Source organism: Pygoscelis adeliae, unplaced genomic scaffold (assembly GCF_000699105.1).
Source record: "Pygoscelis adeliae isolate BGI_AS28 unplaced genomic scaffold, ASM69910v1 Scaffold66, whole genome shotgun sequence".
NCBI classification, from domain to species: domain Eukaryota; kingdom Metazoa; phylum Chordata; class Aves; order Sphenisciformes; family Spheniscidae; genus Pygoscelis; species Pygoscelis adeliae.
This window is the reverse complement of record NW_008825167.1, coordinates 11,248,769-11,271,713: the sequence shown is the minus strand read 5'-3', so window position 1 is coordinate 11,271,713 and position 22,945 is coordinate 11,248,769. Positions and strand designations below refer to the sequence as shown.

The 22,945-nt window shown below is 38.0% G+C and overlaps 1 protein-coding gene across 1 annotated transcript in view; it reads left to right on the top strand.

Annotated features, from left to right (window-relative positions):
• The first annotated feature begins 2,367 nt into the window (after positions 1-2,367).
• Positions 2,368-22,945, top strand: part of STK32B (serine/threonine kinase 32B) — a 171,790-nt gene continuing 151,212 nt past the window's right edge. The window contains exons 1-2 of the mRNA XM_009328893.1: positions 2,368-2,458; positions 16,526-16,581. Coding sequence (XP_009327168.1) covers positions 2,368-2,458; positions 16,526-16,581 — 147 coding nt within the window. The remainder of the gene's footprint in view (positions 2,459-16,525; positions 16,582-22,945) is intronic.

The following is a 22,945-nucleotide window of genomic DNA, read 5'->3' as shown; positions in this document are numbered from 1 at the left end:
CAAGGTAGATCATACACATCTTTTGATCCACAGACATATGTGGATCAATGACATCCTGATGTTCGAGTGACAGGATATGCTGGATGTTGCAAAAAACCTCCTGCAGTGCTACATTTTAATTTGGAAAAGAAAAATACTGTCCAGCAGACCACCTGGGAAAGACTGCTGACTACTGTCATATGCAATATGTTGCTTCTAGTCTTTAGTGATATTAAGCTGATTTCCAGTCCTTTTTCCACCTGTATTTGTTGATTAACATAACAAGTAAAAAAAAGATAGTCCTGGTGGTGGGACATAAACTTTTTTTTGCTGTTTTGAAGGTTTTCCATTCTGTACTGTGAAGAAACCAAGGCTGTTTAATATTCTTTTCATAAACAGCCAGAAGAAGCTCTGACCTACCGATTTACCATTTTATCCTAGTTAAGAAAATATAATACAGATACACGTATATTTTTAGAGAACAGTTCTCTCTCTTTCTCTCTAGGTATACATAGATATTTTTATACATACTTTACTCTCATCAAAACAAACCCAGTGTATGTGGAAAGGAACTCTAGAACTGAGTCACCAATATTCATTATTTGCATATAACATCTATAATTAAACTTATTTGAGATTCTATTTCTGTGATTATACAGAATTGGTATAAGCACATTTAATACCACCAAATGTTTCAGGAATTAAGACTAACAAACCTTCTGCTATTTTATCCTCTGCAGTTCACTATTTGTTTGTGCTTTGCAGCTAATAACTTCTGTTGTTAAAATTAGAAGTTATGTTCTTTCCATTAATATCTGTCAGCTACACACCCTCTACATCAAATGAATCTTTTTATTTATTCCTGGTGTGTGGTGATAGAAAGTAAATCTTTATAAATTAAGTTGTGGCTTAGAGAGTCTACTAACCTGTTAATGCTGTTAATGCCAACCCCCCACCATAATTTGGGAACTGTGGCTGGTCTGAAGTCCTCCTCCTCCCCTCAGGCACCTCTGTGCCAGCTGACATGAAAGGCTAGGAGTGGAGATGAGGTGGATTTGGTTTGTTTTGTGAGTGTACCTATGTTTGCTTTGCTTTAAATCTTTCATGTTTCACTCCTAATCTTAGCAGTGGATAGATAAGGCAAAGGCCCTGATTTCCTCATTCACATTTATTGTTTTCAGCAATGCATGGTCCTATCAGCTTTGGCATAATTGCTTGTGGTGTGTAAATAAGCAGGCTGAAATATCAGGCTGAAACTATCTTTACTTCATCACTGGAAGGATTTCCCAGAGGCAAGCAGTGCAATGATCAGAGAATAAGTCACCAGCTCCAAGTAAAAAAACTTCTGCAGTTAGGTGGCCGTTGTATGTACAGCAGTCAATCCATCTTTTTCAGTCTCAGTACCAAAACTACCAATTTCATCATTAAATATTTATCTGTAAACCTTGAGATGAAGACATTTGAGTTGCACTGAAATTCTGCAAGTTCTTTATGAATTAAATATAGCTGTTACTATCAGGTCTTTTTTTCTACCCTTTCTACACACCCTGAAGAAAAAAAGTCAGAAAAAGTGAAGTATAAAAATAGAAAGGTGTTTTAATATTAACTAATGACTCAGGCCATTGCTTCAACTGAAGTTGGGGAAAATTGATCATGTTGGATCAAAAAAAGTTTGGTCCTGAACATGTAAGTAAGAAAACCTTTGGGAGACCTGCTTTTACTCCAAAATGGCAGACAAAGCAAAGTGATTCTTATGAAATTAAATGATTCACACAGTGAAATAGTAAGCATCCTAGCCAGAATCAAAAAATAGCCCCTTTTGGCTCCAGAAAACTCAGAAAAAGAGAACTATAAAGCTAGATTCAGGTCAGTCCCTCTGGAAACTCAGAGGTTTGGATTTGAGGTTCCATTCCTAAAATGGGTTTTATTTTTTTTAGAAGTATAACTTCGTTTTAAAAATTTACAAGACCTATGAGTAAGATGCAACTTGAGTGCTGAAGTACATAGTGAAAGTCATTTAATTGCAGAGGATGGATAACTATGGGTGGGCTAGAGGATGGGGTTAATGGAGGAGGTCAACCCTCTTAAAAGTAAGTTGTTTCTTTTATTTAAACAGTTGATGAAATCTGGCTAGTATAAGAGGCATCTAGCTTCTGCTGGATTTCGAGGTGCTTCTTTGTGGCCAGGCAGTAATGGAATACTTGCAATTTTCTTTAACTCTTCTGTACTGGAGTGCTGGCACTTAAATGTACTCACTATATGTGCTGTTAATTTAACTAAGCACTGCCTTTTTCCATAATGAAGGGCAGCTTTTCCTGTTTCCAGCCCCCATACTACCCTCAGCTCCTGCTGTGCAGCCTTACAGTTGGATCCCACTGCTGTAAAACCATGGCCCAGGGTGTAGCTCTGGAAATGCTGCTGTACAGCAGGAGCAGGCAGGGTGCAGCTGCCCTGTCCCCAAGCCAGATGAGCAGAGCAGGTCAGTGACAGTAAGTGGGGTCAGCCAAGATCCAGAGGGTAGTTGAGGTGCATGGCCAGGCACAGACGTACCTGCAATCTAGTTCGGGTGAGGACTGAGCTGAAGCACAGCTCAGCAAAGCCATGGCAGGTCCCAGCCAGGCTCCTGCAGCTCTTTCTCATGCAGCTTGCTTCTAGCAGCCTGATCCAGGGCTGAGCTGCAATGGACCTCCTGAGCCCATGGGCAGCATGGTGGTGGTGGGGCAGGCGGATGCTGGTCATGGCCAGAAAGGCCAGTTAGTGTCCTCAGAGCCCTGAGAGATACGGGTTGTTTTTCAAGTTGATGTTTGTCACTGTTTTGATGAGGAAGAGCCAGGAGACATAAATGCCTGGATATCTTCAGAAACAATCCTTAAATGTTCTTGAAATTCTTGCAATTTTGATACCATTTTCAAATGCCAAACATGCAGGTTTGACTACTTCTTTTGAAAGGTTTTTCCTGGGGGAACATCACTGTTGTCAAACTGATGAGCTTTAATCTTACAATGACAAATGAAAAACCGGCCTACCGCTCTGCACTTCAGGCACACTTCTGCTGCAAGTTAGAACTGGCATCATTCATTCGAAGCCCATGGGGTTCGTTAGGTTTAAAAACAATAAATGGGAGGCAATCTCAATTGAAATGTGAATCTTTCTGACCCTTTAGTGTCCTTACTTGCCCCCAGTGTTTCATTTGTAGTTGTGGTTAAAAATAGAAGACATAATTCATCCAGTTCCAATTTTGGAGACGGACTCCTCATCTCTTGGGATCTGAATTTAGAAGAAAAAGAGGAGAACAATTCATACTCTGTCTAGATGTTTGGGCAAAATCCTATTCACATGGGTCCCTAATCTCCCCTTAACATAACACTGAGACGCATTTTCTGAAGTCCTACTCTGTATGAACAGTGGTCTCAGAGCCACCACCCAAAGAAGCCTAAAGCAAAGAGTTTTCTTAGCTTTCCCCTGTCATGTTTGGCATTATAGAAGCCTCCATGTGGATAAGATTGACTGATGCCTCACTGAGGATTTTGCTGGTGACTTCATTTAAAGAATTTTCCTTCACCCAAGGATCACTCTGGTAAATTTTATTGTAGGAGAAAACAGTTTTGTCCACTGAAATTTGACATTTTATTCCCATAGCAACTTCCCTCAGAGAGCCTTCTAGTTCAGTTATTAATGAGGTTATTCTCATAGTAACTCTGAAGGAGGTGAATATTCCCACTTTCTAGCTGAAAAAGATGCTTCATAGTCTATTATGTGTTTCCTGATCTCACAGGGAAGTCTATTACAGTTAAAGTGGAATTTAGACTCTGTATTTTAGCAATACATTTTCTCAAGGATTATCTTTTCTATTGGACATACCTGTCAACCTGTTTCTCCTTGCAATAGATTTCAGAGGTTCTTTTTGTCAGCTCATTCATAAGTAAGCAACATTGTCAATCAGAAACCCTGTTTTCTCAATAAAAGGCAGTTACGTTTTAGCACTTATGAAAGGTCTTAAAGACACTTTACATTTGAGCAGGTCCTGAAACTTTTCTCCTTATTTTCAATGCCAAGTTTACCCTTCGAAAGAGCTATGAACAGTATGGAGACTCACAAAGGCTTTCCTGCTATTCACTGGCTGTGATAAGGTCTAGTATATCAATTCAATTGTTCCTTGACGACTTTTGATGTTTCTAGTGTTGTCACTAAGTTAATAGCTTTTCTGAACCAAATCTCTGTCCTGTCACAAAACAAAACCATTTTCATAGCAACAAAAAGGGATCTTTAATTAAAACTTTCACTGATCTTAAAAAAAAAGAAATTCACTGACTTTTGAGTTTATAATAGCAAAATTTTATAAATTACTGCTTCATAATAGGATATATGGGTGAGTGATTAAGATGATATCAGAAGTTCCAATTACTTTCCACTAAAACAATTTAGTCTATGCAAAAGAAACCTTTCTACTAAAAATACGTTACCTGAATGCTATATGCTAACAGAATGTAGATGCAACTAAATCAGTTGCAAAGACCTGTTATGGTGAATTAACCTGAATATTACACTGCTTAACTAAATCTTAATAATTTTGATGTGGCAATGAGGTCAGGGTTATGGACTTAAGCCAGCTGCATTTTTATCCAATGCACCAAACCTAATAATAACCTAATAATTTCAGTTCTTCATGTCACGTAGCTTTAGTGCTGGCCTAACTGCAGAATCAGGTGCTTTCATGTGGTCAGTCACAATGAATCCCGTGCACAAGAAGTGAACATCTCTACAACACTAATGTGTAACTGTTTCCAACTACCACCAAATCTTTTCTAGCCTTTAGGCTTGTGTGGTTACCCAGGCTCTGGCCATTGACGGATACCAATGATGGCTATGTAGCAAACGTGAGAATTTTTACAACATTTCAGTCCATCCTGCGGAACATCTGACTTCTGATGATATTTTTCATAGCACTGAGTTATACACTAGTATGTAAAATCCCTGATCAGTCATTAGAGGCTTTTCACAACAATCTGTGGCTATTTGCTGCTTGTTGAAAAATAGTAGTAGATTTATCAGTGCAAATTCCTTTCACTTTTCTGTTAAACCTAAAAGTGAAAGCCTCTGTATTTGAAGTCCAATTATCTTTTTAGCTTAGTGTATGGGTGATTAACCAGTCATCATAACAAAAGACTAATGAGATGTCGAGAAAGGCTGCTTTAAAATAATGCTGCTGAAAGATTACACTAAATTGACCCACACAAATCAAGACCATCTAAGCTGATGGCCCATCATCAGCACTCAAGTTTTTGCTCTCAGTCTATGGTACCACATTACTATTTTCAGATTGATCAGATCAGTGACCCTCCACCTCCATGGGCATGGAAGTTTCATTAGAAGAATGTCTTGTCTGTGGTTCCCCTGTAAGCAGGGTCAGCTCTGCAGAGTTCTCTTTTCTTAGTCACAGTCTGAGCCTCTTCCCCACTTCGAGTCTGCACTATGCTGCAGTTCTACCCCTTTCTGAACTTCTTGATGCCTTTTGGTTTAGATGACAGCCTGGGGCAGGAATTATTATAAATTGAATTGCCTTTTTGCAGTATTAGCCTCCATTCATGCTCACCACTATTGTATTTTGTCTCTTTTTCCTTTTAAGCTGTCTCAGCTGCTGCTGTTTTAAGTCTTAGGTACCTGTCAAGGGAGCTTCACCTTGGTTATTGCCTATACCATTAGTCATCATTGGGATTTCTGAAGACCTTGCATTATCCCCAAAAAAAGACAAGTAAAACATATCATCCTCTGTGCTAATTTTTGCGGCTCACATCATCAGTGGTGACGCTAAGCAGATAGTAATTCTTTCCTGTTTTATACTGCACTGCCCATGAGGACATGCTATCAACTTGGGTTTGATCCCTACTAGATTGTCCAGCTGACTTTTTTCAATGACATAACACATTTCATGTTCCTTGTATTTTCTGCTCTATTTGACCTTTTTTGGTTTATTAATAAGAAACCATTTAAAATTCATTAGTTTAAATGAGTAACTTTGCCTTCAAATAATAGCAGTTGTACTTTAGATTGTATTAGCTTAAATCTTTCTGGCATAGGATGTTTATTATTATTCCTACTTATTTTCAGAAGGCTAATGGGTTGCCTTCCTGGGACTGCCATCTAAGTCGAAAGATCTGCTCAGTAGACCATTTAAAATTTGTCTTTACCTTTATCATCTGTGCTCACTTATGCATGAGGACAAAATGCAAGTATTAGAGTCAGTATATTTAAATGGGACAGGGATCAGAGTTTGATCTCTACTTTGATATAAAACAATTTCTGTAAAATATATGAACTCTGTACTAAAAATACTGTAACTCCCCTATGAAGGTGACTATCTCATTCTACTGCCCTTGAAACTAGACTTCTAACAAAACTAGCCTTGTAGGTTACATAAGGTGTCACAATGAGCTTAAGCCAATCTAAACGTCCATACCGCCACCAAAAGGGATGCTCCTGCTCTCCTCCTTGTTCCTGCTGTCTGCAATGTGTCAGAGATGGTGTCCATGCAATTGCCTCATTTTCTTGTCAGGTTTTCAAAGAGCAAGTCTTTCACCTGGATGATCATGTGCTCTTGTCATTACATCACATGACAAGGATTATAAAGAAGGGCTAAAACACAGTGTTGGTGAAGTGGTCTTAGAGACACGTTTGTTGTGTGTGTAAGCTCTAAAGCATATAAGTTATGCTCCTGTTGTTGGGAAATATAAGTATTTTCTACTTCCTCTCATTATTAGGCTGTCTGAAAATAGAAATTTTTCCTATGAAAAGCTAAAAGCAAAATGAAAAGTAATATTTCTTGAAATGTTCTGATTTCAGCAAAAAAAGAATCAGAAATGCACACACACTCCACATGGACACAGATAGACAACAATAATAGCAAACCAAAAATTGTCATGAATCAATACTGAGAAATTTTTCATTTCAGCTGAGATCAGTGAAGACCTTTTGATTTTGTAATTCTTTCACTTCCTTCTCCAGTGGAAAGGAGGTAAAATGGAAAGCAGGCACAGAGCAAAAAAATGAGAAAGACCCCAAATCTAGATAATTTTCTTTTTGCTTTCATTGGAGTTGAAATCAAATTCTTAATCAAAAGATCAGAAATTTCATATTGCTTTGTATCCTTCAGATTGATATTATTTATTTAAAAGAATAATTTTTTTCCTCTCATCTCTTCCTACATTTGCTCAAAGAAACCATGGCAGGCAAAAACTTGCTTTTCAATTACTCTCTTTTTTCCAGCCACCTCAGAGTATCTGCGTTTGCCTCTGAAACAGAGTAACCTGTCTGAAGATCACAGAGGCAGCACACTAAACTCTCAGATTATGACTTTTTATGGTTAAATTTTGGACTAGTTTTAAAGAGGCATAAAGCCAAGAAAATTGACTTTATTTTTTAATCTAATGCTCCCAAGAAGGACTGTGGGAGAGATATGCAGTCACAAGAGCTCTTCTGATCAGTACAATTAACCTATGACAGTAAACATCTATTCATGTTCAATCTTTCAGAAAGGAATAGCTAATTTCATCAAATAAATGTTAAAATTCCTGTGGAGCAAAGCAACACCCAAACATTCTTACACCTTCCACAGAGCAATAAACTTTTGTTTTTCCACGGGGTAACAATCAGTTAGCTCAGTCCCTGGAGCTTCTGGTGAAGCCCTTACTGATGCTACCACAGGGCAACCTTTCGGTAGACCAAAACAAATGACAGTGTTCTTAGATCAAAATCCTGCTGCAGTTTACAGCTATAGGACTTTTTGCACTGACTTCAATGGCTTGTTGACAAGTCTCTGCTACCTGTAAATCCCTCCCAGTGGCTCACAGATGATGACACCCACATCCCTCAAAGCGTCAGGATGACTTTTCTTAGTTTTGTTTTGGTGATGTATCTCAAATTTCTCAGAAGAGGTCTTGAGATTGTAGGATGGCACTCAGTAGTTTCAGTTTAAACTTCTCTCAAAGAAAAGCTGTAATGATTTGCAGCTTGTTCTACTTGCCCAAGGAGCGAACTTTGTTTTACAGTGTCAGGTAGCTGCTTGATATATTTTTCAGACTAGATGTATTTAATGGCAGTATCATTTTATTTTGCTTTATTTGTGGTGTAAACAGCTCTGGAGAGAAATTTTCATTTAATCTTGGGTTCAAACAGATTCTTGTTTACCAAGGAGTCACAGTTTCCTTGTGAATGCAAAGTAGCATCTTCATTTCTTTTACAGCTTTTACAGAATAGCATTAGGAAAAGAATTATATTCTTTTAAAGAATTAAAAGGGAAGCAAAGTTTTGAGAATCAGCCCTAACATCTTCTTCTTTAGCAGCTTGGTTGTTTTCAAATGATAGTTTTCTTTGGGATTTCAAATTTATTTCTGGTTGTGGCAACACATGCCTGTTTCTCTAACAAACAGTGTAAATCATTAGCTGATGCTCCAAATTCTTCTAGTTTGTTTTTATAGGATTTTGGAAAATGGTAGACTGTTGCAGTTCTTTCCAGTATTTATTTTAACTAACACATTCAGAAAATTCCCCAGCCATTTAGGAAACCCCCCCACTTTTAATGATACAATGTGAGGTGGATTTCACTGAATACAGTGTAGAACCCCATGATGTTGACACTGCTTTTGATGAGCAAACTGTGTGTCATCTAAATATTCTGCAAATTTCATGTGTAGCTAAATTGCATGTGAAGTACTACCTTGTAGGAGGGTTAACATAAGGAAGTAAGAATTCCTGTAATGCATTACAGCAGATGTTACTTAGCCCACTCTTTTATCTATGGTATCAGATATTTACTGATAGAATCTAGAAATGAGAGGTATAAACTGATACTTTTCCAACACCATAGTACTGAGGTTTTCTCTCAATTTCTGGCAATCTAGAGAAGAGGTTGCTTCCACTTCATCATGTCTGAAAGGTGACATAGATGGGAGATAACAAGGAACTCTGTCAACCTGTTTTGTTTTTTTCTTTTACAGAAAAGTGTTAATTTCAGTAAAATTTCATTGAATTTTGGAGCAGAATTTTCCTCTGAATAACTTTTTAGTGGGTAATTAAACTTTTTGCCAAATTAAATGCTATTATTTTCCTTTACAAAAATTAAGCCTTATACTAGGAAAACAAAGCTGGTTTTGAAAGTTTGAATGGAATTCAAGTTTACCTTTTCAAACTGATTTCATTTTGGGTCAGTTCAAAGCTAGACTACATTTCTGTGATATGGCATTTCTTCAAAGGTGTTGGAATCTGATACTCTTATTCCGTTCTGTAGATCCAAATCTTGTACTTGTTTACATCTCCCATAATCCGACACACCACCATCTCTGAGTGAACGAAGTGTGCATCACGCAAGTGCTATGGGTATACCTACATAATGGGAGAGACAGTCCAGCCAACGACCTCATCTTGTAGACAGACATAGTCATCATCACAAGGAAGCACAGTGTAGTACTGAGCTACTGTGAAAGAAACTGCTTTGGATCAATCAAGAAGCCTGAAATGAAAGTCTTTTGATAATACAGAAATATTTTGCTTTGATTGAGGAAACTGAAGTATATATTTCCTTTTGTCAGATGGACATTATTCTGAACTTCTGGAGTTGCACCCATGTGGAAGCTGATTTTTGTTGTAATTTAAAAATTATTAAAAATGGTATTTTAAAATGGAAAAAATGGTATCAGTTCAAAATGAAATACTTTAGTTCAATTGATAAAGTAGGAAAATTACATTTTCAAATCAATAGTCATAACAATTTTGCTCCATTAAGAGCCATATCTTTTTTTTTTTTTAGTGTAAACTAATGGTCAAGTATCAGAACTTCCCAAGAGACAGGAATTACATTTTCTGTACATTCAGCTGCAAACATGATCAGACCGAAATGCATTTTAAAGTTCAAACCAAAATTAGCTGAATTTTAAATAAAATTTGTTTGACATACAAAGATCTTCAATTCTTTCTAATTGCAAATAAACTCTGGATAATTATAAAAATTATTAACATAATAATTAGAAACAGTTTATATTGAAACTAAAACACTCATTAAGCTTGAAGAATTGAGACATAGTAATGCAATTTAAATGCAAAGCCCCCTAAATACAATGAAGGAAACACCATGCTCCATCATTAATGAGATAAAACCAGCTCTGAAACGACTTTTTTCTTGTTGTGCAGTTATGTAACTCTTTCTAATTAGTAGGTTCCCCAATGAATTAATGTATAGGAATGTCCCATGCCACTCAGAAACCTAATGAAGCTATACAGATTTTGTATTCTTTGCTCACCTCAAAGATATGCCTGGCTTTATTATTCTGTCAACAAAAATTAATTTCATATTTAATTTGAATAATATCTTTCTTCACTAGTGCATTTCCCATGAATAGAGCATGATGGAATGTGACTCCTTATGACTACCCTAACCATTTTATGCCCCTTAATTTAATTTTTAAGCACTATTCATGTTTGTCCTGTCTATATCCATTCAAGCTGGTGACTCCATCATGAGTACTGAATATATATGATGGTATCTACTTGGTTATTCATCTTATGTGTTTTTGTGTGGAAGTACAGTAGCAATTTTAACAAGCTTTGATGGCTGCTGAGACCTACTGAGGTTCTGTCAGCACAGCCTTGTGACTTTCTCTGAAAAGGGCTGGAGAATCTGAAAAGTAGACAGACATATAAAGAAGACTGCAGAACTAGTTTGAAATCATAACAGCAGTGCTGTCCAATGAGTCTCAGGTCAAACCATACAGGCCAAATCTAGAAGGAAAATCTGATTTAGTTATTACTCTGTTTTTCTGATTCACACAGAAGCAGAAAGCATTAAAACACCCTGAAACAGACACGCAACATCTAAGACAGTGCTCAGACTTAAATAAAAATCCATTTTCTTGGCTGATGGCCACATCACATTTCCTTGTTTCTGTTTTCTGTTGAGGTCAGTGGGAATGAAGCTAGATGTCTTGAAATGCTTGTTGTGTTACAAATACGGTTTTACTGTATACCTCCCAATACCTTAGTAGTCAAGTTCTGGTTTTGGCTACTGCCAGACAGTCCAAATAAATCAGTGGGAATCAGCTAGAGAGGGACAATGTCTGGATTTAGCTCTGGATGCTTATCAAGTTCTTCCAATTTTTTTTAAATCAAAAGGCCTCTAATTTCTTTTCTATGATGCAAAGCATGTGTATGCCCTTGCTTTTACCACATTGGATTGGACATTGTTCTTGGAGCTATAAAGTTCTTTCAGGTAATGGTTATTGAGTGTATTTGGACTAATCCCATGTACATGCTATAAGTATTCCTCAGCTGCAGTAAGAAGATGTCAGCTCTATGTAGAATCCACCCAATATACATACTGTCTCTTGAGCTAGATGTAATTTACACTTGAACAAATGATGGGTAACATGAGAGTATTTTAGATTAGCAAAACTAAAAATGAAAGAGTAGAAATTTTGTGTTCTTGTGTGATGTCATAATACAAACACGTAATGAACTACATCGATGTAACAATTCATTTGGTTCAAATCACTGTACCACTCATGAATAATGCAGCAGAGGTGAATGCATATAGAAGACTTCATTGTTTTAACATATATCATTATGTACGTAATACTGGTTAGTTTGCGCAAAAAAGAATAACAGGCATTTCCACTAAAACTATCCAGTGTTTTTGCAGTATGGTTGTAAAAACCCAATAGTCTGTAATGTGCATATTTTCCCCAAAGTATACTTTATCCTTGGGGAGCAGTGGAGCAAGAAATATTTATTTTATCTTTTGCTAGAAAGTTTTATATCAAATGTTTGCTCTGTCAGCACTCGTGTCATTGGAAAGATGTGCCTGAGAAAGGGTGTGGTCCAAAGTGGGAGCCAGGTTCTGCTCTCAGCTCTGTAGCAACTTGATGTGTGGGATTGGAGTCAATCATCTGATTTCTGTACCTCCACTTCCACAGCGGTGTACACTTTTCACATTTTGAAAATTGCTTTCAGTCTTTATAGTGCTTTTATAAAGCACTATTACCTGAATTGATTGTTGCTACTCTCCTGATTACTTGTGTATCTGAGCACTAAACTACCTCCTACAGCTAATTTTACCACTGCTTAGAGGTGTAATGATTCATGTTTCTACAGACAGGGGCAGAAGATATCGAAGCACTTGCCTAAGGTCACATGAGAAGGCTGTGGCAGAAGAGGGACTCCTGTGTCCAAGTTGGTGACAAATCACTGTGCCATCCTTCTAGATATTCCTGATAGTTTTGAGTATACTAATGTATTTGATCAAGTACCTGCAATGGCTAGGACCACATTTTATGACTTTTCCAGGCAAGCGGGGTGCAACATCCACATTCATTCAGCTTGTGAATCCCATTACCATCACCCAAGCTTTTATTAGTTCAAGAGCAAACTGCTGGAAAATGCTCTACATAGGGCTACTTTGAAACCATGAAAATAATCGAAGTAAGGTATACCTGCACTTAAAGTTATTAATAGAGACTTGAAGTTGTGCAATGGAATTAATTTAAGATTTATTTGAGTGTGACTAAACTGAAAGAAACAAAATACTTTAATTTATATGCATATATAGCTCATTACTGAAATTAACAGGCATCAGTCACTCTAATACTGTATCATGCAACAGATGTCGTAAATGCTGATCTATTTTCTCCCTTAGTTAGCCAAATATCTGTTTTATTCCATAATTCTGCTCAGTTTTGAATTAATGGTGACTTTTTTAGGGATGAAGGTGGGACAGTATAATACTTCTTGATTTTTCCAACTTGATGAAAATCAGTGAAACTGAAAGGAAATTCCTTCATACCATTGTTAATGCTCACAGTTTCATTGTGTGAATTTGCCTGTATGAAAAATTAGCTGAAGAAAATATAAACTAATTTTAATTTCTGAAAAATGTCCATACTCTAAGACTCAAATTCAGAGCTGATGTCTAAGATCTCCAAAGTATGGTGTGGTAGTAAAATGAAAGAAGTGCTCAAAAATTTGGAAAACATCTTTTTTTTCTCTTGAGTAAAGGATACCAAGAAAGCTATTTTCAAAAGAATAATAGTCATATTACTGTTACTGAAGAAAGCGTCCTTCTGCCAGCCACACCATTATCTCAGCGGGGCTTTGCACTAGAAAAATGTCATTAGCTACAACACCAGGCTCCACAAGAATTAGTCATGTCATGTTTTAGAGGACAAGAATACAATATTTGTGATAACCTCGTTGCACAGAGGAAATGGCAGTGTCTGATCCTGGTGATATTTTAGACGTTGGAGATGCCATGGTCACGGTGAGCTGTAATTCTTCTCAGAATAAGTGGTGACCCTGTGGTGTTCAATTTTCGCCAAAAGGGAGAAAAAGCACATACAGAACCTAAAAAAAGTGTGATGAACAAAATAAGCCAAAAATTTTGACAGTGCGAGATTAAAAACACCTGAGGAAAACACCTGAGGAGAATGACTACTGTAGTAATGTGGCAGTGAACTTAGCCTGACCGTTCACTGTTTATCAGGGCTGTGATGTTAACGTGACTTCTGCATGGTTGATCTGTTGTTGATGGGACTGTTGCTTAAAGCATCTTAGTTTTAGTCAGCTGAATTTGGTATTGGTCTCAACTGCAAAGGTATCCCTTTTATTATCCTTTCCTAACATCCCAAGGGAGGAACTTCCCCGGTTTTTGAATCTACAATGTTGTGAGTATGCTTGAATGATCAAGTTGTCTCACCTTAGTGAATTAACCCTTTCCAGAAGACCATAGTGGCTGCAAGCCTAGCTCATTTCAAATGTAGGTTCTGTTGTGTTTACATACTTCCACGGTCACTTAAAATTATCTTCCTTTTTTCTTGCACAAAACATGTTGCAATCATTGTACCTTGATTTAAGAAAGGCTTATGGGATAGTGAACTGTAGAAAGAAAATACCCTTTTTTCTTAATGAAGATCTGAAAGTGTAACAAACATCCCACTTTCTATTCATTAAATATAAGAATTGAGAAAATGTGATGAATTGTTGTGGTTGTGTTTTTTAACCACTTATTTGCCTTACTAATAATCCATCTTAAATTCCATGGTCTAATGCTTCATTTAGTAATTTATTTCTTACGGAAGTCCAATTTACAATTAAATCCAATTAAAAAAAAGTTGTTCTAGTCATTCAGAGCAATAAAGACCATTAAGGAAGGAAGTACAGAGAAGTAGAATAGAAGTTATATGGACAATAAAAAATGTCCTTCTCATAGCTAAAAATAAATGCTTAATCTTAGTTTTATAAAACCAAAATAATTCATCAAACTGATGTATTTCAAAACCAGACAGGCTTCAGGAAAACAATATAGTCAAGCCTTGTCGAAATGTGGCTTGTCTGAAATTTAGATAATTACAGACTGGTTCAACAGTTTTCCAGTTGTTGTTGGGAACTGGCCTCAGCTGAGTGACTGCAAGGTAAAGAACAAACTCAAACTAAGCTTTCTTTAAGGAACATGTTTCTTAAAAAATGGTAAAATAAACAGGAAACATCAGAAGGTTTGAAAGCAAGGGAGTGACACAGACACCACCAGCATGCTAGAGGGAAAAACTGCTGAATTTTCCCTATCAAAGAAATGAATGACATTAACACATCGTTTTGAACCTTTTCAATGCTGTATTGAATTCCTACTTAAACTTAAGGATCAGCTTAAAGATTCCAGCTATTAAGCTCTCAAATCCTCTGTTCAGGGTCATGCACTTAGGAGGGATGACCTGTGGGAACAAGATTTAAATTGACGTAAGTCTGTGTGGAAGGTGGCTTTGCTAAACTGACCACCTTGTCCATCATCGCACCAGTACTGACCAGCAGGAACTACAAGACAGTGCCCCAATGGTAAAATCTGTGGGCAGAGACCCCAGCTGCAGGTCATTGAGGGACAATCTTGCTTCTCAAACATCTGGGTAACCCTAACTCTTGCATGATTCCGCACAAAATTTGTTTTCCAATTTCCAAGCAGCTTATAAATCCTTTGCAATGTTATGCATTTTCATTTTAGTATCCAAATCCTAAAACTGCTATATTCAGAATTACCATCTTTGCTAAAGACTAGAGTCTGCTGCTTTCAGCTCTGTCAGCTCTGGATTTGATTTGGTCTCCAGCAATTACCAGGAAGGTGGTTGCTATAGCTGCACTAATGAAAGGAGCAAACATGTTTCCTTGAAGACAATGTAAGCAAGCATAAATTAAAAAATATTTAAATACATTATGAGTGGCATTAATAGTGTAAATAAGATATTACTGGAACAGGGAAAATAAGATTTTAGCCTTTTTCAGTGGCTTGATGTATACCAAACTTGCAACTTCCTACTCAGTGCTTGGCTTGAGCTGATACAAATTTTTTGACAGATATTTAAAGCATTATTAGTTTTATAGGATTTTCTTCATCATGACCTGAATCACATTTGTATTTGTTCATGTTACCACATTTTTCCAGTGACAGCCTGTCTCCATAATTTTGCTGATTCCTGTTAGGCTAATAACAGGCACATAGATGGAGGTACGTGACCAAAGCCAGGAATGTAAGAAAGTTTTAATTTAAAAAAAAACCTGTTAAGTTGCACTGAACTTTGTCGACTCCGGTTCACTGAGTTTAGCTTTAAGTGTGATTCTTTTCTGACAAGTGACTGTATAAACTGTATCACACATTTTCATGGTTGTGTTTCAGTGGCTCCATATCAATTTTGTTCAGGATATTGTTGGATTTTTTTTAAGCCACCAGTCCTACCAATGAACCAGATATTTGAAGGTCATGCTGTGTTCAGTCTCATGCAACACCAACAATAATGACATTTCTGAGAAATGAAATCTCTCACTCACCTTCACAGCAAACCACTTCAGTGTCTAGGGCAGACTGTGCTGTCAGATTTTCATGAAGCGGGAGTAAATCCATTCTACTGCCAAGCTAAAATGAAATCTCCCAAAACAAACTTATGCTACATCTATGAAATAGTCTTACAATATTAGCATTGTGTATTGTATTAAGGTGGCAAAGCTCAGAGGGGCTGATCCTGCTAGCTCATCATGGGACAAGCTTCCATCACTGTAACAGAATATGGGAATTATCCTGCAGGATGATTACTGTAACAATACTATCCTTATATTACTACGTACCTGTAAGCAGACAGTGTTACTTACCTGAATTATTCAGTACCCTTTTAATAGATCTTAATCTTTCTGGAAAATGCTGAGCAGTTTTTGCTAACGGCTGCGTAATGCTAACTTACTCTCTTGTTACTTGGTTAGGGCAGAGGTATGTTTCTTTTTGGAGATATTGGGCACTGGAGGCATTGGACCAAGACGGGTTGATGAATAAAATTAATGGAGCGTATTTTAAAGCAAAACTCCTCTTTGCTAGATATTAAATATGTTTGGTGTTTTAAGAGAAAAAGTAAATACCACATGGTAAAATGACATTACTTGGAAACATTGTCATTACTTCTCTTATCTGATTTCTGATTCTGACTTAACACTCTAGAAACTATTTTCCTTTTCTCTCTCCTTTATTTTGCAGTTAACTTTGACCACTTTCAAATATTGCGGGCTATTGGGAAAGGGAGTTTTGGAAAGGTAAGAATCAATTTATTTTTAGCAGTTAAAAATCTAATAGAGAATTCCTTTGTGTATTTCTGATGTGACTTGATTAGACTAGGATAAAGAAACATAGGTTTTGTAGCCTTCTGCTTCTTAAAGACATCTGATCATCAGTATGAACTGACTCTGACTATTAATTGAATTATTTCTATTACAATATATTCACTAAAATTAATTGAGTAAAAATGATTATAATAATTACATCTCCTCAGTGGGGATTAACATAATTTAGAAATCAGTCCCCAAAACAAAAACAAACAAAAAAGTAGGAGCAGACTACTTTTTTAGACAGTCCACTAGAGCGATCTTGTTCTTAAATCTCTGGACTTATTTGTGTCTTTAAAATAATTGCAGTATTTTAAAGGCACTTTACATAGATTCAATACATTTGGGACTGTATAAACTGACATACACTGTAATTATGATCATTGAGTAAATGTTTGTTCAATTCAACAGGCTTTTGCTGAAACAGAGAAGATTAATGGTTTGTTTACACATGAATAGACAACCTTTCTTTCCTATAATAAAGACTATAACAAGGTTTTAAATTTTAATATGGGTAAATACAAGGCCACACAGTCAGAGAAAATCATGTTATAAAAATATTAGAAACTGTTACTCGTAGGAATAAATTTGAAGGTGAAATATAACTCCAGTAACTGATCAAGCAATAGCTATCTAGATCTTGATTTAAATGATTTTTGAATATATGCCAGCTGGGTGCTGGTGAGCTACTTCTGTAGTTACGCATTAAGCACATACACAGGATGTTGGTGGCTTTTGACCTTCCATGCAGAAAAATGACTTTCATTTTACAGAGGCCTGAAATACTTCTCACAGAACAGCATGGTCCTTCACGGCATGGTCCTTATTCAGCTGAGTAGTTTCCAAGAGAAGCCCTCTTTGAGGTCAATAGGACAATATGTTGCTAGCAGAAAATGGTATTCAAGAATCCCTTAAAAATCGGGGTGGCTGGAGATCTATGATTGTTTATTATCACAGTAATAACTGATGGAATATCATGTCAAACTACATAGAGGTCCAGGAGTGCAAGTTAGTTCCAGGATAAGCAGTTAAAAATATATCCAAATCATGCTGGCCATCACAAAGATCACCTGCATCCCTCTTTCTTCAGAGCTTCCCCATTCACACCTCTACTGTTTCTGCCCTTTCAAAGGGGCCCTCACCCTTCCACGTCATGCAGGAAAATAATACAAGCCTACAGGCTTTTTGAAGGCATGTTGGTTGTTGTTTGATGCACTCTTCTCCATGGCATTCAGGAAACTGGTGAATGTTTCTATGATATTTCTAGAAGCATCTGATTTTCTTACAGGCTCATATAGCTGCAGTGTTCTTGTGAACCTGCTTTGGTGATATGTATGGGTGAGAATAGAGTTTTACAACTCTGAGAGAACATGTTTAATGCAAGAAAGGACTCAGTCCCCTCTAAACTTAAATCCTTATTTTGCAGCTGTCAATGCAACAGAAGAGTCCTTGGCGTAATAGGCTTATTTTTACCAGATGAATGCAAGGCTCTGACCAATCATCTTGTTTTTTTCTTCCACAGACAGGGAAAGAAAGAAAACCATTTTAAAATTACCTATTATACCATAGCCAAAAGCACAACATGGTAAATCAGTCATCATTTCAAGTGTCTTTCTCTGTGAGTCAGTCTTGCCTTTATCATTCATTTAGAAGCCTCGTTGCTGGCAACTTTTCCTATTACTGTGCTTCTGGAAGTACCTAGCAGCAGAAAACATCACCAAATGATGCAAGACCTCTAATCTCTATTGACTAGCTGTTTACTGTTTGGGGTCTATTGTGCTCTAGCATACTGCCACAACTAACACCATGTTTGGTATCACACCTTCCTTAAACTGCCTTCCTTTATGGCTGCTCTGTGGCCTTTTTTGTTTTCTGAGAGCAGTAGGATGTTTTAAGACATGCTTTACTTTTTTATTTTATTGCTGTTGGTACAATCTCTCTCTCAGTATTTCTTAAATTACTGTGGTTGCTACAGCAACCTTAGGCCTCTGCAGGATATTGCTGCAGGAGGTAGCTGATATGGCAGAGACTCCATGCAGCTCAGCTCGCTCTTGTGCACAGAGCTCAAGGTGATCCTCAGCACCTCACCTTCTCCATCGGGTCTGACTGCTTCAGCAGCTACGCTTTGTCCCTCCCAGCTGACTTCAGAAAGCAGCTCCCTGCCTTTTCCTTTGGCATTTTCAATTCACAGAGGCAACATTTGCTGTTACAGGAATTCCTAGGCCATTTGGTATCAAATGTTTGGTATCTCAAGAGTTTGTCTTTTCTGAGAAGTGGCCACCTGTTTTAAGCGACTGCTTCAGTACACGCTGTTTCTTAGGGACATGTTAAGAACAGGTGCAGTCTTGTATGCACTGTAGCGTCTTCCCCAGAAAAAGTGAAGATGCATCACAGCAGTTGTGAGGAGTGTAGGAAATGGGTGTGGAGAGAAGAGAAACAAGGAGCATGCTCATGTTTCCAGAACACCAGGCTTGCTTCTCTCTGCTTGGAAAGGCATCCTTTCAGAGCTCAGGTTGCACCCTGGTAAGGGACAGATGAAGAAGGTGAGCTCTGAGCCTGCATAAGACCATTGCAGCCACAGCTTCTGTGCAAGTCAACAGTTCTTTTGTTCAAGCCAAGTGACATGCAAACTATGGCAGACCGCTGTATGACCACTCACTGGATACCTGTCCCCACTCTTGGGCACATGTATACATACCCGGTGTATGTATCTGTACATACAGACACTGGTAGAGACCTGTGAGCTGCTGCAAGGGTGACAGTGGTACTCAAATGAGGTAAGTGGCACTCCTCCAAAGGCAGCCTTCATGGCTTCGGTGACCTTGCTTTGCTAGGTAGATGAAAGTAGCTTTTTGCTTATGCTTTGGTGTCCTCATATGCAACAGGAAACATTGGTTTATTTTTTTAAAAACCATTAAGCTAGTTATGCTTGGCATGTTCCAGCTATTCGTATTTCCAAATACATTTGAAGTGGGCCAGGTCAGAAATTTTGTCCAAACAGCTTTTATTCATATATTAAATATTTCCCTTCTAAGTCAATTCAGAAGTAGACACTTTAAAATACTCAAACCAAAAATGCTGAACACTGGTCTAAGTATTTATTTCTTTATGCCATGTGATACCTTAAAAATGCTCTCTCATGTTTAATTTGGTTAAATTTTTCCATTCTGCTATATCTAGAGCCATCATTCTTATCAAACAAAATATTGCAAAAAATGATATATTTGAAGATCATCCAATAAGTACAAAACTGACTAGGAGTGAAATAAGAGAATTATCGTTGTTCTTTACTGCAACAGTAATCATATAATTGCAGGCTTACTGCCACAAAATAATTTGTATTCACGTGAAATGACTAGTTTTCAGAAATATTATAGTACCAATTTTCTTCAAGTTCTTTGTTCATGGGAGCAGGTATATTGAATAATCTGACCTCCTTAAATTAAATTCAAATTATGATATGAATGTACAAATTTTCTCTTATTTGTCTAAGATGCTGAGACACAGGACTTAGCTCTGATTAATTTGGTTGTATAAAACAGTGACTTCCTCTGCTGAAGTAATTGAAATTATACTGGTGTAAAACAGATGGGAGCCCAGAATCACGTCTGCACTGATCGAGGGTACTTTACTAAATAATATGCAAAGTATTTCAGAAAAAATATGCTGCTATCCTGAAAGGAACATAATGCACAACTGCAGAATATTAATATTGTTTGACAGTATAAACACCTATTTTTTTAGCTTGAGTTAATATGAAAAGAGACTAACCATATGCTTGGTCCCTGCTCCAGCTGTCGTGGTTTGCTCAGGGGAATCTGGGAATGAATCCCCCTATTTCAAGGAAATTCCCTGGCAGTGTAAAGCCAAACTTATGACATCCATTCTCCAGCCTCTTTGTGTAAATCTTTCCAACTCTTCTTGTAAGCTGAAAGTATAAGCATTAATTTTTCAGAGTATGTGGGTAAGAACAGATAAGGTAGCAGTATTTCAGGCACATGCTTCATAGCAGATTTGTCAGTTCCCACACTGAGTGTGAAACACATAGCTGACCTCTGTCTTGTAGTCCCCTATGTCTAGGTGAGCGTCTTCTGGCAATGCAGTGCCACAGACCCTCTCCTGGGCTGTGATTACTCATGGCAGCTATAGGTGCCCCATCTGATCTAGTGACCTGACATACTTGATGCATAAGATTGTGACACAGGAGCAAGGCTGAGGTGTACACTCCAGCTGCCAGCTCTCCACTGTCAGGGACCTTGCACAGAGGAGCTTTCTCTGACTGCAGTTTTGCATCTCTCCTTTTTTATGACCTGTCATGAAACCATATCATGTGGTAGTTTGAGAAGTCTAAGTACTTAACGTACCAAACTCAGACCAAAATGGCTTTATTGAGACTAAGTGCTCCCGCTCCCTGCTGTTCTCTCTGGACCAAGCACATGGCAGCTAGAAGTCTTTTGAAGTTAGTGGGAGACAGGAGAAGTCTGTGTTTTGCAGCAAGTCAAACTTTTCAGCCATCCCCATCTTTTGTTCTGAGAAGAGCTTCTCTGAAGCTACCTATGGCTTCTCAGCCGACACAGCATTATGCAGCTTTCTACAGCAAACCATTAGCAAATTCTGCCCCAGTTTTACTCAGCATAGCTGTCTTGCTTCACTTACCTAGGTCTGCAATAGTCCATAGGGCACTTTGTCACCCAGAGCAGTCTTAGTGGCTGTGTGACCTATTAATCTGCAGATCAAACTCAATCTGTAGGTGCTCTATTTTTTGCATGTGAAATCAGAGGAAATACAAGGAGGTAGCTTAGAAGTGGACCATAGCATATGTTGCTCCTGAAAAATGAAGTTTAGCCCTGCAGTCAAAATCTATTGGTTTTCTTCCCCTGGTTCTGAGGGAAAGTGTCTCCAAGTCACACTCTGGTCAAATTTCTTTTAACCTGATAGTTTTGAAGGCAATTCATTTTTACCTTCTCCCAGATATAAAAAAGATACAACCCTGTGATAACAGCTAAGACATGTAGAAAAACCCTCTTTAGAAAGGAAATATTTTCACAAGAGACTTTTAAAAATAAGCACCATATAACTCCAAAGAAAATTAATGGCGATTAATATTGCCTACCTTTAAACATGTACAACACATATGCCTACATCCAAGCTAGTCATCTACAGTCTCTTTAGGGGTGTTGTGGTTTAACCCCAGCAGGTAACTAAGCCCCACACAGCTGCTCACTCACTCCCTCCTGGTGGCATGGGGGAGAAAATCAGAAGAGTAAAAGTGAGAAAACTCATGGGTTGAGATAAAGACAGTTTAATAGGTAAAGCAAAAGCCACACATGCAAGCAAAGAAAAACAAGGAATTCATTCACTCCTTCCCATGGGCAGGCAGGTGTGCAGCCATCTCCAGGAAAGCAGGGCTCCATCATGCGTAACGGTTACTTGGGAAGACAAACGGCTTCACTCCGAATGTCCCCCTCTTCCTTCTTCTTCCCCCAACTTTATATACTGAGCATGACGCCATACGGTGTGGAATATCCCTTTGGTCAGTTGGGGTCAGCTGTCCCAGCTGTGTCCCCTCCCAAATTCTTGTGCACTCCCAACCTACTTGCTGGTGGGGTGGGGTGAGAAGCAGAAAAGGCCTTGACTCTGTATAAGCACTGCTCAGCAGTAACGAAAACATCCCTGTATTATCAACACTGTTTTCAGCAGAAATCCAAAACATAGCCCCACACTAGCTGCTAGGAAGAAACTTAACTCCACCCCAGCCAAAACCAGCACAACATGTAAGCAGCTGCTCTGTGGGATACACTCCCCTTCTAGTCACACAGAGGCATATTCTGGTGCTCACAGAATTACATTTTTCTGTGCCTATAAAAGCTGGTGCACAGAAAAAGGAGATGCACAGAACAGGAGCCACAGTCAGTGCATATGTCTCTACTCTTACAATGCCCTGTTTTGTGAAGTCTTGCTCTCTACCACTCTAGTACCACTCTCATGCACATTGAACATTTTTTCCTCTAAAACAAAGGAGATACAGCAGTTGAAATGAAAACACATCTGCAGGTTCTAATTACATGCAGTTATGAAAACCACGGGAAAAATATCAAGCCAGATTTAAGAAGCAGATCTTACTTTGGAAGAAACCACTTGTCCTGCCTCCTTAGTCCTGCCTCCTACTCAAAGCCGGGCTAACTCCAGCATTAGACCAGTTGTCTCGAAGCCTGCTGCAACTGAGTTCTCAAAAATCAGCAAGGATGGAGATTCCTCAGCTTCTCTGAAATACCTCTTTCAGAGCTTCACAACT